At 48.0% G+C, this 16,152-nt stretch overlaps 3 protein-coding genes across 5 annotated transcripts; 1 reads left to right on the top strand and 2 right to left on the bottom strand.

Moving 5' to 3' along the window:
- The first annotated feature begins 219 nt into the window (after positions 1-219).
- On the top strand, positions 220-8,055 carry psen2 (presenilin 2). Its single transcript, XM_040185534.2, has 11 exons — positions 220-419; positions 1,614-1,766; positions 1,850-2,067; positions 2,143-2,284; positions 4,899-4,966; positions 5,056-5,276; positions 5,346-5,444; positions 5,533-5,598; positions 6,282-6,368; positions 6,886-7,001; positions 7,120-8,055. The coding sequence occupies exons 2-11, from the start codon at positions 1,635-1,637 to the stop codon at positions 7,273-7,275; spliced, it is 1,305 nt and encodes a 434-aa protein (XP_040041468.2). The 5' UTR covers positions 220-419; positions 1,614-1,634; the 3' UTR covers positions 7,276-8,055.
- Positions 8,004-9,681, bottom strand: dpy30 (dpy-30 histone methyltransferase complex regulatory subunit). Of its 3 annotated transcripts, none has more exons than XM_040185595.2 (5): positions 9,530-9,681; positions 8,812-8,852; positions 8,462-8,509; positions 8,233-8,375; positions 8,004-8,136 (listed from the first exon to the last, which is right to left on the bottom strand). In XM_040185595.2, exons 1-5 carry the CDS (start codon positions 9,537-9,539, stop codon positions 8,064-8,066), a joined length of 315 nt encoding a protein of 104 aa, XP_040041529.1. In that variant the 5' UTR covers positions 9,540-9,681; the 3' UTR covers positions 8,004-8,063. The 3 variants fall into 3 exon arrangements, with proteins under 3 accessions (XP_040041529.1, XP_077936093.1, XP_077936094.1); XM_078079967.1 differs by having other exon boundaries at positions 8,004-8,156; positions 9,530-9,643; XM_078079968.1 differs by having other exon boundaries at positions 8,004-8,179; positions 9,530-9,643.
- Positions 9,682-11,536: 1,855 nt separating this feature from the next.
- On the bottom strand, positions 11,537-16,152 carry srd5a2a (steroid-5-alpha-reductase, alpha polypeptide 2a). Its single transcript, XM_078079969.1, has 6 exons — positions 15,218-16,152; positions 14,332-14,495; positions 13,731-13,832; positions 13,140-13,290; positions 12,461-12,940; positions 11,537-11,897 (listed from the first exon to the last, which is right to left on the bottom strand). The coding sequence occupies exons 1-5, from the start codon at positions 15,517-15,519 to the stop codon at positions 12,874-12,876; spliced, it is 786 nt and encodes a 261-aa protein (XP_077936095.1). The 5' UTR covers positions 15,520-16,152; the 3' UTR covers positions 11,537-11,897; positions 12,461-12,873.

Consider the following 16,152-nt stretch of genomic DNA (forward strand, 5'->3'; position numbering starts at 1 on the left):
GTGCCATTTTCAGCCAGTTACGCAAAAGTCGGGTTCCGGTTTCTGTATTAACAACATTATTATTATTATTATCAATTGTATAACATTATATCATACATTTATTAATACAAATGTAATACTACGTATATATATAATGTGTGTATAAATGAAAACGTGATTTTATTGCTACATTTATTGTTCCATGAAGCTCAGTGAACACTGAATATGTATAAAGTACGATGAAGTACTTTGTACTGAGGTACAGGGAGCAGTACGCGGCAGCTAAATGACATGTAATGAAATGTGACAGAAGTGATCCCGTGACGTCTTCCCGCGGGTCACGTGGTGTGTTGGTCAGCTGACCAAGCTGCTTCCGGGTTGTCGTCAGTGTTTACTTTGTGAGCGGCTCGTCTCTGTTCCTGCGAGTAAAGCTTCTCTGTGTGAGTATATATGTACAAATACCTCTCTATGTATGTATATTTATATTTATATACATTTACTCACACGCGTACAAGCTGTTCACCTCAACGCGTTCATTGGAAAATGGATCCCTTTGGTTGTAGAAACAGTCAACAGATTAGTTCTGTTCATTCAGAGACAGGTCACGTGTACATATCTATAGTACATATCTATCTATATAGATATAGATATAGATACACACGTAACGTCATATGTGTGTTTTCTGTCAGGCCGGATGTAGTGATTTGAGGTCTGATGACGTCACGTCAGATGTAAAAGTAGAATCACTTCACGCTGGAAATACTCCTTTATAAGTAAAATGACTTACTTTACACTCAGTGACTTTATTACAATGTTTTACGCCACACTGATCCAGCAGGTCATTTATACACGTGTATTATATTACACGTATGTGTTCTCCTCGTAGTTAGTTATATTATATGTAAATATATATCTACAAGTTGAATATTATCATCAACATGTACATCAATTTGTACTCTATTTACATATTTCTACGTATGGCAGTTGTGCGTTGAGGTCGTCGTGGCGCCCAAGTGTCCCTGAGCAAGACCCCTGACCCCTAATTGCTGACTGGGCTAAAATGTATAAAACCACAGGTTAAAAATGTAATGTAAGTCGCTTTGGATAAAAGCGTCAGCTAAATGACCTGTAATGTTTCTGCTCATTAACCTAAAATAAACCCAAATTAAGAATAAATAAATAAAAACATTAATAAACAATAGATTATCTTTATGTCAAGTCTTTACCACAAGCTTATCTTTTCTTATTTATATATATATATATATTCCAAAATAATAATTTGAGTTATTTATTCTTTTAGGCCGCTGCCGGACTGTAAAAGACGGATTAATTTAAAACTATAGCTCCAACATTTGTTTTAATAAATATATGAATATCACATATGAGGCTGATGTTTTTGAGTGAAGAGAATATTAACCCACTAAACTACGTATCCCATGATGCTCAGCGTTGTTGTCAAAACACTTAATAACAATAACTATTCATTAATGAAGTGAACTGTGGAGAGAGAGCAGCGGGGGGGGGGGGGGGCTGATCCCTCATCAGCTGACCAGGAGTCTGCCCAGCAGGGGGGGCAGCGGGGGGGGAGGGGCTTAGCATGTCTGTGATCACACGGTTGTTCCTGTGATCTCCAGTCGGTCCCGTGTGGAGCCGCCATGAACGCCTCAGACAGCGAGGAGGACTCCTACGATGAGAGGACGGCATTGGTCCCATCTGAGAACCCGGTGCTGCCCTCCTACAGACCGGAGCCGGACCTGAACCCCCCTCTTGACCCCCCCACCAAAAGGGTAAAGGTCAGGTTTTTCTGTGTGGAATCTGGGTCAGAAATTCGGCTTGTTGATGATGTGTTGAATGGGATTCTGCTGGTCAGTTTGGGGTCAGCGGGAGGGCAGGTACGGCCCCCGTGGACGGCGGCGGCGGCGGTGGCGGCTCGGATCAGGAGGCGGACGTAGACGAGGAGGAGCTGACTCTGAAGTACGGAGCCAAGCACGTTATCATGCTCTTCATCCCCGTCACCCTGTGCATGCTGGTGGTGGTCGTCACCATCAAGTCAGTCAGCTTCTACACGGAGAAGACCAACCAGACGCTGTAGGTTCCCGCGCTTCTTCGACCCGCCGCCCGTTAGAACGTCCCGCTTTCAGCTAACCTGTTCCCCCCCTGTAGGATCTACACGCCGTTCACGGAGAACACAGCATCCGTCGGCCGGCGGCTCCTCAACTCCGTCCTGAACACTATCATCATGATCAGCGTCATCGTGGTCATGACCATCTTCCTAGTGGTCCTCTACAAGTATCGCTGCTACAAGGTCAGAGCGTCCACTTCAGGGACCAAAGCTCAGGGTAGAGGGGAGGGGGGGCAGTGCATGATGGGACTGTTGGGGTCCCGGTAGGCGGGTTATGCTGGTGTATTTAGATGGCCTCATGTAGCCTCATGTATCCTTACGTAGTCTCATGTAGCCTCACATAGACTCACGTGGCCTCATGTAGCCTCATGTATCCTTACGTAGTCTCATGTAGCCTCACATAGACTCACGTAGCCTCATGTAGACTCACGTAGCCTCACGTAGCCTTATGTAGCCTCACATAGCCTCACATAGCCTCACGTAGCCCCACATAGCCCCATGTAGCCCCACATAGCCTCACGTAGACTCACATGGCCCCATGCAGCCTCATATAGCCTCACATAGCCTCACGTAGCCTCACGTAGCCTCACGTGGCCCCATGCAACCTCATGTAGCCTCACATAGCCTCACGTAGCCTCATGTAGACTCACATGGCCCCATGCAGCCTCATGTAGCCTCACGTAGCCTCACGTAGCCTCACGTAGCCTCATGTAGACTCACATGGCCCCATGCAGCCTCATGTAGCCTCACGTAGCCTCACGTAGCCTCACGTAGCCTCATGTAGACTCACGTGGCCCCATGCAGCCTCATGTAGCCTCACAAAGACTCATGTAGCCTCACATAGTCAAGTCAAGTCATTTTAGTTTGTAGAGCCCATAATCGCAAATTACAAATTTGCCTCAGAGGGCTTTACAATCTGTACACATACAACATCCTCTGCCCCGAAACCCTCCATCGGCACAGGAAAAACTCCCCATAAAATGAAAAAACCCTTCCAAGAGGGAAAAAAGGGAAGAAACCTTAGTGAGAACGTCAGAGGAGGATCCCACTGCCGGGATGGACAGACTACAATGATGTCATGTGTACAGAATGAACAATGTATAATACATGAGACTATATGACAGAAATGATTCAAGTAACTGTGAGTAGTAAACCAGACGCACAGCAGGACCACTGCAGGGACCACCACCATCACATAGAACCACCACCACATAGAACCACCGTCACATAGAACCACCATCACATAGAACCACCATCACATAGAACCACCGTCACATAGAACCACCATCACATAGAACCACCGTCACATAGAACCACCATCACATAGAACCACCATCACATAGAGCCACCATCACATAGAACCACCGTCACATAGAACCACCATCACATAGAGCCACCGTCACATAGAACCACCGTCACATAGAACCACCATCACATAGAACCACCATCACATAGAACCACCGTCACATAGAACCACCGTCAGATAGAACCACCGTCACATAGAACCACCATCACATAGAACCACCATCCACAGGAGCCTGTGGGGAGGGAGAGCACAGAGACTTTAGCAGAGGGTAATGTTGGTTTACGAGTACAGTAATATGATTAATATCTAAAATAATAATGATGATGATGATGATGGCAGCAGCAGCCTCACATAGCCTCACGTAGCCCCACATAGCCCCATGTAGCCCCACGTAGCCTCACGTAGCCCCACGTAGCCTCACATAGCCTCACGTAGCCCCATGTAGCCTCATGGAGCCCCACGTAGCCCCACGTAGCCTCACGTAGCCCCACATAGCCCCATGTAGCCCCACGTAGCCTCACGTAGCCCCACGTAGCCTCACATAGCCTCACGTAGCCCCATGTAGCCTCATTGAGCCCCACGTAGCCTCACGTAGCCCCACGTAGCCTCACGTAGCCTCACGTAGCCCCACGTAGCCTCACGTAGCCCCACGTAGCCCCACGTAGCCCCACGTAGCCTCACGTAGCCCCACGTAGCCTCACATAGCCTCACGTAGCCCCATGTAGCCTCATGGAGCCCCACGTAGCCTCACGTAGCCCCACGTAGCCTCACGTAGCCTCACGTAGCCCCATGTAGCCCCACGTAGCCTCACGTAGCCCCACGTAGCCCCACGTAGCCCCACGTAGCCCCACGTAGCCTCACGTAGCCCCACGTAGCCCCACGTAGCCTCACGTAGCCCCACGTAGCCCCATGTAGACCCACGTAGCCTCACGTAGCCCCACGTAGCCTCACGTAGCCCCACATAGCCCCATGTAGCCTCACATAGCCTCACGTAGCCCCACGTAGCCCCATGTAGCCTCACATAGCCCCACGTAGCCTCACGTAGCCCCACGTAGCCTCACGTAGCCCCACGCAGCCCCACGTAGCCCCATGTATTGCCATGTAATCTCATGTAGCCTCACGTGGCCCCACGTAGCCCCACGTAGCCTCACGTAGCCCCACGTAGCCCCACGTAGCCCCACGTAGCCTCACGTAGCCCCATGTAGCCCCACGTAGCCTTACGTAGCCTCACGTAGCCCCACGTAGCCCCATGTATTGCCATGTAATCTCATGTAGCCTCACGTAGCCTCACGTAGCCCCACGTAGCCCCATGTATTGCCATGTAATCTCATGTAGCCTCACGTAGCCTCACGTAGCCCCACGTAGCCCCATGTATTGCCATGTAATCTCATGTAGCCTCACGTAGCCTCACGTAGCCCCACGTAGCCCCATGTATTGCCATGTAATCTCATGTAGCCTCATGCTGCTGATTTGCTGCTCTGTGTTGTTCAGTTCATCCACGGTTGGCTCATCCTGTCCTCCCTCATGCTGCTCTTCTGGCTCAGCTTCATGTACCTGAGGTGAGTCCGGCTTTATCCACCGAAGCCCGATGCGTCCTGACCTGCAGCTTAACTTTTCATCCCGGGGTTCTTCCTCCTCTGATCCCCAGCGAGGTGTTCAAGACGTACAACCTGGCCGTGGACTACCCGACAGTCGGAGTGATCATCTGGAACTTCGGCACGGTGGGGATGATCTGCATCCACTGGAAGGGGCCCCTGCAGCTGCAGCAGGCCTACCTGATCCTCATCAGCGCCCTCATGGCCCTCGTCTTCATCAAGTTCCTGCCCGAGTGGTCGGCCTGGCTCATCCTGGGGGCCATCTCCGTCTACGGTGAGGAGTCACAGTAACATCCCTTCCCGCTGACGTTTGGGTTCCCATCATGCATTGTTGTGGTTGCAGACCTGGTGGCCGTGTTGTCCCCCAAAGGTCCTCTGCGCATGCTGGTGGAGACGGCTCAGGAGCGGAACGAGCCCATCTTCCCGGCGCTCATCTACTCCTGTGAGTCACACTGATGTCAAAACAAGACGAGGTTCTGCCCTGCAGAGACGATGAGGTCTCACCTCTTCTCCTCTCCGTTTGTGCTCAGCCGCCATGATGTGGACGGTCGGGATGGCGAGCCCGCCGGAGGCACAGCGCTCGGGACAGGAAACAGGTCGGGCTTCACAAGCACCGGTTTGCTGCAAGGAATCATGGGAAATGAGCTGGTGGACACGCCTGTACACTTTACAGGCGTGTCTTACATAATTCCACCCAATTAACACTTCACGGTCATCTGTAAACTCCCTTCCTGTTGATGACCATTTATTGGCTTAAAAAAAGTTTCATTTGTAAACAAACAAACAAACAAAACTAAAAGAAAATGGATGTGTTAGTTAAACCAATTAAAAAGTAAATGGCAAATACATGATAGAATAACTTGCTAGTGGGTTTACTTACTAATTTAATTAACTTCCATTTTCCATACACATATGAGAGGGAGTGCCGGGACCCCCAGGGTTGTTGGTTCGAACCGTGGCTGTTCCATGTCCCTGAGCAAGACACCTAACCCCTCACTGCTCCCACTGTGTGGGATGAGTTCAGTGCAGAGAACAATTTCCTGGATGTAATAATACTCATAAAAATGGTTTCTTCTTCTTCAAACATTTTCACTAATGAACAATTTATCATAAATGGCATATTCATTTGAAATACAACTGTATACTTGATACAAATAACTACTAATAAATTAAAATATCTCAATAAATATGCACTTTTTGTCTTTAAATTGAATCAGCCACTCAAGTGTTTTTAAAAACGTATTAAATGAGTGAATTAATTTGCCATATTGTTTGACAGATGAGGAGGCGGAGCAGAGCAGCAGGAGGGCGGAGCCTGAGAACCGACAGTCCCAATTGTTTCCAGAAGACGACTTGGAGGAGGACCGTGAGTTTAAATCACCTCCCAGAGTCGTTTAATGTTTAATACTAGAGTAGGAAAACACAGCGTTTGTAGGAGACTAAAGGTGCGTTCACAGCCTGTAGGAGGATATTGGTGCATTCACTATCTGTAGGTGTCTAAAGGTGCGTTCACTGTCTGTAGGTGTCTAAAGGTGCGTTCACCGTCCGTAGATGTCTAAAGGTGCGTTCGCTGTGTAGGGGACAAACGGTGCATTCACTGTCAGTAGGAGACTAAATGTGCGTTCACTGTTTAGTAGACTGATGGTGCGTTCACTGTGTAGGGGATAAACGGTGCATTCACTGTCAGTAGGAGACTAAATGTGCGTTCACTGTTTAGTAGACTGATGGTGCGTTCACTGTGTAGGGGATAAACGGTGCATTCACTGTCAGTAGGAGACTAACGGTGCGTTCACTGTTTAGTAGACTGATGGTGCGTTCACTGTGTAGGGGACAAAAGGTGCGTCTACTCTGTAGGAGACTAATGGCGCGTTCACTGTCTGTAGGAGGAGTGAAACTCGGCCTCGGGGACTTCATCTTTTACAGCGTTCTGGTTGGTAAAGCTGCAGCGACGGGTGGAGACTGGAACACGACGCTTGCCTGCTTTGTCGCTATTCTTATCGTAAGTTGTAGTTTTATAATAATGCCGAACTTCCTTCATGTTGCCGTGTGACGTAATCTGTGTGTACGTGGGATTGTTCTCTTTCTGTCCTCCACCTGTCCTCCACCTGTCCTCTCAGGGTCTGTGCCTGACTCTGCTGCTGTTGGCCATCTTTAAGAAGGCTCTGCCCGCGCTGCCCATCTCCATCACCTTCGGCCTGGTCTTCTACTTCTCCACTGGCTTCCTGGTTCAGCCCTTCATGGACAACCTGGCCGCTCACCAGTTTTACATCTGAGAGAAAGCCCCGCCCACCTCACCTGCCAACACGCCTCCCGGCCCCTTTCATCAGAGACGACTTCCTGCGTCCGTCTTCTGTTCGGGGAACTGAAGGACAGGAAATGACGTTGTGCTTTATGGCGGCAGCTCACCTGCTCAGGTGTGTTGAGATAGGCCGGCGCTCCTGTCAGTCAACTTACAACCTGTAAAGACCCTCTTTGTCTTGATTGGCTCTCACAGCCCCGTGTATGTCACCTGACACAATGATGTCATTTGTTGGTCTGGGAGACGATTTAATCAATAACCTAATTATTCTTGTACAAATAATCCACCTGATCATTAAGATGAGACTTTTTCATAAATGTAATTTCTTGTACTTCAAATTTCTATGGAGCCATTTATTCAAGCTAATGTTGTAATGCTCATTTCTAAGCCCCGCCCCTCACATCCAGATGTTGTCATGCTCTCCTGCTCTTCTGATCCGGATCAGACAATAAATTGATAACTTGTGAAAACAAACGCTCCACGGTTCACACGCTACATGTACTTACATGACCTTTGACGGGGATCGAACCCCCGGAAATGAAATATTCACAGAAATCAAGAGAATCAGAACCAGAAAGTGAAGAAGCATGATGAGCGAAGGTTCCCGATGACGTGATCTTATGAATATCTTAGAGGAGGAATGTCTTTATCATATTGATGTTTAGTTTGACTCAACAAAGACGGAATAAAGAGCCGCTCGTCTTTCATCAACATGTTTATTGTGGAAAATAAAAAGCAACAGTTTATGAACAAATGTGAGGTTTAGTTCCTCTCCTCAAACTGGGACTTGTTCTTAAGCAGGAAGGCCGCCAGGTACTCGATGGGGTTCGGAGGTCTGAGGACCAAGAGGAAGCACTTTTATTTAAACACAACCACCTCTACTTAATCCAATAAACCACAGCTCTATTTTGAGCCCCCCCCCCCGACCCACCTGTCCTTGGCGAGCAGCGATAGACCCTGCAGCAGGATCGGGACCACGGTCTGGTCCAGGTAGGCCCGTGTCGGCAGCGCCTGCAGGTCCACCTTCTGCTTGGACATCTTCTCCGAGCCCGCCTTCTCGTTCTCCACCGTCCTCTGGGGAGCAAAGCATGCTGGGAGTCCGCCTCTCTGAGCTCCACACTACACAGGCTGCGTGTACATTCGGTGTGTGTGGTTGTTACCTGGAGGCTGTCTGTCACACCGTACTCGCCGTGAGGATTCTCAGAGACCTGCAGCAAGACCCACGTTCTTCATCAGAGTACTTTCAGATTATACTTCGGTCAAATACTACATCAACATCAAGTTAATGATAATATTCTACTTTTTCATATGATGGTTACTTTACATAATTGGATTAGAAATGAATGCTAATGTCACATTTTAGATGATATAAAGGGTCCAAAACCTTAGAAGTGAACACAGGTCTACAACGAGAATGCAAATGTATTATAAATAGTGAGTATTTAGTATACTCAATGCTAATAGTTGTACTACAGGTAGTACATGCGGTGCTTCCCCCTCTGGTACTCACTGGAGTGTGTCCCTCCATGGACGTGTCCACATCTGTGTGATCTGAAAGGACAAAGAGAAGAAGAGTCCGCTGATTGAAGCAGAGCTTCCTGGTTATTGTGTTGGATAAACATTGTACATCCCTGCAGCAGTGAAGCATGACAGACGTTTGTGTGAATAAACCATGTTTAAAAGGACCAATGATGAACTCCTTCATCCTCACACGAAGCCGCGAGAAACTCCCAAGCGGACTCCAACAATTCACCAACGGAGGCGGACCTTTAATTCCCTTCTGCAAACACCTAAAACTACGGAATCAATCAGGGCGCATTGAATCTCTCGTTTACGAATAAACGCCGAGGGGGAAACACTGCTGGAGTTACAGTGTTGTTCAAAGAGACAAATACGAATTCAAAGTTTTTTATACGTCGCATTGTGGCGGTTTGTGTCCCGCCAGCAGAGCAGGTGAGCGTCGCCGGACCTGCGCCGCTTTGCGCTCGATTTGTCAATCACGTCCGTACCGGCTGCACGAGCGCTGCTCGCAGGCGGGGGCTAGTTAGCTTAGCATCACTTTTAGGCTCCGTGTCCGGTGAATAATCCGCGCAAACGAGTAAAAGATACACCTCCGGGTTTCTTACAGAGTCGCGAGACTTCGAGATGACCGGAAACCCGCCGCAAAGAAGCAAAACACTATTAAACAAACATTTGAAAAAGGGATGACCGGTCAACAATAAACGTACCGTCCGCCATGTTTGTTGTGGATGGTAACGCTGTGTGACGTAGCACGACTCTTCTTCTTCTACGGGGGTCCTGCTGCTTTCTAGCGTCTGGCGCCACCTGCTGCTGCGGGATGATTATCGCACATCATAGTGTCACAATGTGTGATTATTATAGTGTCACAATGTGTGATTATTATAGTGTCACAATGTGTGATTATTATAGTGTCACAATGTGTGATCATTATAGTGTCACAATGTGTGATCATTATAGTGTCACAATGTGTGATTAGTGCACTATAGATCATCATAGTGTCACAATGTGTGATTATTATAGTGTCACAATGTGTGATTATTATAGTGTCACAATGTGTGATCATTATAGTGTCACAATGTGTGATTAGTGCACTATAGATCATCATAGTGTCACAATGTGTGATCATTATAGTGTCACAATGTGTGATTAGTGCACTATAGATCATCATAGTGTCACAATGTGTGATTATTATAGTGTCACAATGTGTGATTATTATAGTGTCACAATGTGTGATCATTATAGTGTCACAATGTGTGATTAGTGCACTATAGATCATCATAGTGTCACAATGTGTGATTATTATAGTGTCACAATGTGTGATTATTATAGTGTCACAATGTGTGATTATTATAGTGTCACAATGTGTGATTATTATAGTGTCACAATGTGTGATTAGTGCCCTATAATCATCATAGTGTCACAATGTGTGATTATTATAGTGTCACAATGTGTGATTATTATAGTGTCACAATGTGTGATTAGTGCCCTATAATCATCATAGTGTCACAATGTGTGATTATTATAGTGTCACAATGTGTGATTATTATAGTGTCACAATGTGTGATTAGTGCCCTATAATCATCATAGTGTCACAATGTGTGATTATTATAGTGTCACAATGTGTGATTATTATAGTGTCACAATGTGTGATTAGTGCCCTATAGATCATTATAGTGTCACAATGTGTGATTAGTGCCCTATAGATCATCATAGTGTCACAATGTGTGATTATTATAGTGTCACAATGTGTGATTAGTGCACTATAGATCATTATAGTGTCACAATGTGTGATTAGTGCCCTATAGATCATCATAGTGTCACAATGTGTGATTATTATAGTGTCACAATGTGTGATTATTATAGTGTCACAATGTGTGATTAGTGCACTATAGATCATTATAGTGTCACAATGTGTGATTAGTGCCCTATAGATCATCATAGTGATCAGAATAGAGAGGGTCGTTGCTGGTGGGGGGAAGGTGAGACAGAGGCGTGAACCCCTGATGGGCTGGGGGAGGGAGGGGTGGGGGTCTGGGGCAGGTTGGTGGAGCTTTCGGCGATGGAATCAGGACATTGTCTGTCATATCTGCAGTAGAACTCGTTCAGCCCGTCTGCCAGGCGGGGGTCATTCATGGGGTTGTTTTTTTGTTTTTGTTTGTAGCTTATTGTTTGTCCCTAAAGCAGCCCCAGTCTGTGGATCTAACTGGTCTCACTGGTTCCACTACGCGGTCCCCAGGGGTGGAGGGTTGGAATGCTGATCCCGACTGAGAGGCCGGCTGTGTGAAGCAGGGTCACCGGGTGAAAGAACCCAGTCTCACAGCAAAATGTGTAATAGCTACGTGGGTCCACAGGGGAAAACGTAGTATTGTCACAATTTGCCGCCCACATTGTGACAATACTACGGTTTATTTGGCCGATTCATTCACATTGGCTTGAAACGAGGTCACGTGACTATCAAGTTTCCCTCAGCTAAAAAAAGACGGTGTATTATCTGTGAAAAACACAATATTTTAAGAAAGCATCAGCATTTGTGTGCATTTCAAAGGCATTTCTAGCGAGAAGTATGCGCTATAGCACTGAACTGAGAGCAGAAGGAATGGCTTCTTTAAATGAGGCGACAGCGGTTATCAGACAATGGTCCGACAGGAGAGGCTTCTGTGGAAACATTGTTAAATGTTCAATCCCAACCCCGTACACAAGCACCAAGGCGAGAGTGAGGTTAAAACAGTGAGCTGGTTTATTTACACACTGACAGAAAGCAGTGGAATCTAACAATGAAAGCAATGCAGTACTAAGGCTGTCGTTGTCCACATCCACATGAATGTTAAAGTCACCCACAATAATTACCTTGTTTTAAGGACCAAACTCGTTAAGAACTGTGAAAATTCAGAAAGAAATTCAGAATAAGGACCTGGGGCCCTGTACACTGTTACAAAGAGAACCGGCTGGATTCTTTTCCCACATTCCACATGAACTTTAGTGACCTGCGAGCATCGTAATCATGATCGTAATCATGTGGTCCAACACTCAAGACGTCGGCTCAGTCGGCTGTCTTACATTCAGTTGCTCATCTACCTGATCTCATTCTCCCACACTACTCCACTCCTCCGCTCTCTTCACTGGCTACCGGTGGCCGCCCGCATCCAGTTCAAAACACTGGTGCTCACGTACCATGCTGTGAATGGATCGGGTCCAGCTTACATCCAGGACATGGTCAAACCCTACATCCCAACCCGCACTCTCCGCTCTGCATCTGCAAAACTACTCGTCCCTCCCTCACTGAGAGCAAAACACTCGACTAGGTCTCGACTCTACGCTGTCCTTGCGCCGAAATGGTGGAACGCGCTCTCTGAAGACATCAGGACCGCAGAGAGCCTTCACATCTTCCGCCGCAAACTAAAGACACACCTCTTCAGACTCTACCTCGACTAAAGACTAACAAATTGCAGCACTTAAATTGTACTTGTGACGTCACTCATCTATAGCAAATTGTAAATTCGCTTATTTGAGGAAATTGCACTTTCTTGTTTCTTGTTCTCCTGAGTTTGTACCCTATGGTTGAATGCACTTATTGTACGTCGCTTTGGATAAAAGCGTCAGCTAAATGACATGTAATGTAATGTAATGTAATGTAATACCTGACAGGAGAAAAAACTCCCAGAAAGAGAAGAACGTTGGGACGAATCCATAAATGACGGCAAAGCATCCGTCCCCAGGTTTTAACGTCACATTGTGACAGAATGTTAATGTGTTGATAGGACTGAATGTAATGACTAATGTATCATGACACAAACTACAATTCTAAACTAAACACGACTACACGTACTATCATTTGTATCATTAGACGCCTGCAGGCTTCCGGGCTCAGGAGAACCCTGCACCTCCCTATGATCCCAAACACAAAGGAACATGTCGGCACACGAATGAATCTCTTTTCAGAAATGTCCTACAGGAATGTGGACGTTTGAAAGGCCTCCAGTCGGGGACGACGCCCCCGTTCTCCCCTTGGCGGATTTCTTTGCGTGACCCAGTTTGCTTGTTCTCTCTCTCTCTACAGGATGAAGGGAATCAAGGCCTTCCTGTGGCGAGGGTAGTCTCCAAACCTCTGCTGGTAGTCCCTGCAAGACCAGAAGACATTTCAACATGTGTGAAGAACCTGATAATGAATGTGTTAATAGAAAACCAGTCGTAACGCTAGCGGATGTTCTTAGTAATGTTCTAAATCCGTTACATGTTTCAACGGGGCTGCTGGGAATGCTGCTCATGACATCACAGCAGCGAAGTCAGGCACTCGTCATCTGTGTGGATCAGACGTACCGGTGGTGCTGGTAGGCTCGGGGCCCGATGGAGCAAGCGGTGAAGAAGGCAAAGGCGGTGGCGGGTAAAGACCACGAGGCCAGAGCATAACCCCCCCACTCCAGGATCTCCCCCAAGAAGTTTGCACCCGACACAAACTCAAACATTCCCCCTGAGAGCAAAACATGAAAAGAAGTAGAAATAATTAAGAAAATGAATAGTTCCTACAACACAAAAAAACTAATGGGAACCAGGATCTAATGTGAACCAGGATCCGGTGTGAACCAGGATCTGATGTGAACCAGGATCTGATGTGAACCAGGATCTAATGTGAACCAGGATCTAATGTGAACCAGGATCTGGTGTGAACTACGATCTGGTGTGAACCAGGATCTAATGTGAACCAGGATCTGGTGTGAACTACGATCTGGTGTGAACCAGGATCTAGTGTGAACCAGGATCTGGTGTGAACTACGATCTGGTGTGAACCAGGATCTAGTGTGAACCAGGATCTGGTGTGAACTACGATCTGGTGTGAACCAGGATCTGGTGTGAACCAGGATCTAGTGTGAACCAGGATCTACGGGGGACCAGGATCAGGATGGCCTGTACCGCGGGGGATCCTGTAGACGGTCTCTCCGGGTCGCCTCAGGCCTCGCAGGATGTGATCGCTGTGGAGGTTGATGATCATCCCGACCACGAAGAGAAGAAAACCTTTACAAAGGTCAGATGATTATGAGAATGAAGTAAAGAACACGATTATTATTAAAGCCGTACATTCCTGAGGATTACAGAGTTCTTTCATTTCTTCTACGGCCATCTGGTGCCCACGTGTGAGGGTACCCCAACCCTCTCTGGGACTTATGACCACCCTGACTAATATCCCGAGGGCCTCCAGTGGAGCAGATGCTCACATCTGGAAGATCTAGACGAGTAAAGACAACAAATATCATCTCTAAAGATCTACGAACAGAACTCAACACACTCAAAGGGAAAGAGACGTCGTCCTGTGAAGGTCGAGGTAAATGAGCTCTTTGACCTTCAGGCCTTAGAGTCAATTCAACGAGTATTTAGAGGGTTTTTAAATCCCTACACTGATGTATTGAAATCCATTAGAGATAAAAGTGAAATAAATAGTTTGGTACATGACAAAATGCCACAAAATGATCCAAAAACCAGAAGCTGTCCGCTCTGAGACGCTTGGTAAGCCCACCTGCAGCCAGGCGCGCGTCCCTCAGCCAGGTGTGCTGGAAGCGGGCGCAGTGCAGCAGGTGATGACCCTGCAGGAAGCCGTTGAGCGAGCAGAAGGTGGTGGCGGCGAGGACAATGGTCAGCGGGATGGCGCGTCCTCTGGTCAGGAAGGCGTAGATCAAACTCCTGCAGAACGGGTTGCTACGGGTTACTAACGGGTTACTACGGGTTACTAACGGGTTGCTAACGGGTTGCTAACCCTGACCCATCAGGGAAGGTTACATGGTTGCATTCTATGAGCCAATGGGAGCCGTCTTCAGACATGGCTGTTGCCCCACGTCGTCAGCGTGGTGGGAAGGAGGATACATGGACGGTCTGATACAGAATGATGATCAGATATCACGTCCACAGATGATGAAGTCGCTTCATGCACCTATTTGGTGTGAATGGATCTCATTACTTTCAAACCTCATGATAAATAATATTGTTGGTCAGTATCAATAAAACTACCTGCTGAGGCTCATTTCTCGTTTTGAGACGTTGTATCAACTGATAGTTTCATCATTGTAATGAAATGAATGGACCATCATCTCAACCTAACGTGGGATTTGCATTTTGAAATCGTACTTTGATGTCACATTGGTCACATTGATCAGGTGATTTTACTTCAATGAAGAAATCTTTGGTTTTTGTGTCTTGGATCCAAACAAACAATTGAAAAACAGTGTTAGAGTTTGGGAAAATGGCATCAAGGTTCTGAAATTAGCGCCAATGTGGCTAAAAAAACACAACACACGTTACCACACGCACATATTAACACACACACACACACACACACACACACACACACGTTAACATGCACGTTCACCCACGACCCACAGGCAGAAAAGTGGCCCCCGGAATCGGACCTGTGGAAGTAGTGCAGCACGAAGGTGCAGAGCAGCAGCGTCCTCCCGGTCCGGTCTCCGGTGCTCCCGGTCCAGTCTCCGCTGCTCCCGGTCCGGTCTCCGGTGAGCAGCAGCAGCAGCGGCACCAGAAGACCCGGGACCTCCTGCAGGAACCAGCCCAGCCGGGCCGGACAGCTGCGAGCCCCCGCCACCACGTAGCGGCCGTACCGCGCAGGGATCCGGGTCTGCCGCAGCAGGTAAGCGGCTCCTCCGAGGAGCAGAGCCCAGCTCAGCGCGCCGACGGCGGCGTGCTGACACTCCATAAGGCCGCTGGGTGGAGGACCGGGGGGACCGGGGGGACCGGGGGACCGGGGGACCGGGGGACCGGCGGGTTTAGGGCGAATCGATAACAGCTGTGACGTTGAGTCGCATCCGGAGCAGAAACCCACCGATAAAAAGCAGAAGCAGAAGTTAAACCGCAGCAGCGGTAAAAGCAGAACTCGCTCTGCTCTCTGAGAGCGACGCGTCCGGCGCGGAGGGACGGACACCGGGTCCGGTCCAGTATCTGAACGTTAGCGTTGAGACGGACAAAATGAGGACAGCTGTTAAAGTCTCTTTAACAGAGTTGAGTCCCGCATTCACACGTGCACCGAGCGCCAAACCGTCTTATGGCCCCAAAGGGCGTTTGTGATGCTCAGCAGGTGGAGGGGGCTCCTTCCGAGGCCCCCATTGGAGCACAGGGACGTCCATCTCTCCGGGCTCCCGGATCAACACGCCCCCGTTGTTCAGGAGTTCTTCTCACCAGGATGTTTGCCAGATGTGCGATTGGCCCGTTCTATGCATGGACGTGTTGTTCTTAGAACAGGTTGTTCTGTTGAACTTCCTTTGACCCAGATGTGCAATAGGCCCACTCTATGCATGGACGTGTTGTTCTTGGTTGTTCCTATTGAACTTCC

This window comes from Gasterosteus aculeatus, chromosome 9, assembly GCF_964276395.1.
Source record: "Gasterosteus aculeatus chromosome 9, fGasAcu3.hap1.1, whole genome shotgun sequence".
NCBI lineage: Eukaryota > Metazoa > Chordata > Actinopteri > Perciformes > Gasterosteidae > Gasterosteus > Gasterosteus aculeatus.

What these genes read in the sequence shown, in the direction of transcription:
- psen2 (XM_040185534.2), top strand. Translation starts at nt 1,635, where the DNA reads ATGAACGCCTCAGACAGCGAGGAGGACTCCTACGATGAGAGGACGGCA. An exon ending in GAGAAGACCAACCAGACGCT is followed by an intron (nt 2,068 to 2,142) that starts GTAGGTTCCCGC and finishes CCCCCCCTGTAG; the next exon opens with GATCTACACGCCGTTCACGG. An exon ending in ACAAGTATCGCTGCTACAAG is followed by an intron (nt 2,285 to 4,898) that starts GTCAGAGCGTCC and finishes TGTGTTGTTCAG; the next exon opens with TTCATCCACGGTTGGCTCAT.
- srd5a2a (XM_078079969.1), bottom strand. Translation starts at nt 15,519, where the DNA reads ATGGAGTGTCAGCACGCCGCCGTCGGCGCGCTGAGCTGGGCTCTGCTC. An exon ending in GGACGCGCGCCTGGCTGCAG is followed by an intron (nt 13,833 to 14,331) that starts GTGGGCTTACCA and finishes ACCTTTGTAAAG; the next exon opens with GTTTTCTTCTCTTCGTGGTC. An exon ending in CGAGCCTACCAGCACCACCG is followed by an intron (nt 12,941 to 13,139) that starts GTACGTCTGATC and finishes CTGGTCTTGCAG; the next exon opens with GGACTACCAGCAGAGGTTTG.
- dpy30 (XM_078079967.1), bottom strand. An exon ending in CCATGGAGGGACACACTCCA is followed by an intron (nt 8,510 to 8,811) that starts GTGAGTACCAGA and finishes GTCTTGCTGCAG; the next exon opens with GTCTCTGAGAATCCTCACGG. An exon ending in GTGTGACAGACAGCCTCCAG is followed by an intron (nt 8,376 to 8,461) that starts GTAACAACCACA and finishes TTTGCTCCCCAG; the next exon opens with AGGACGGTGGAGAACGAGAA.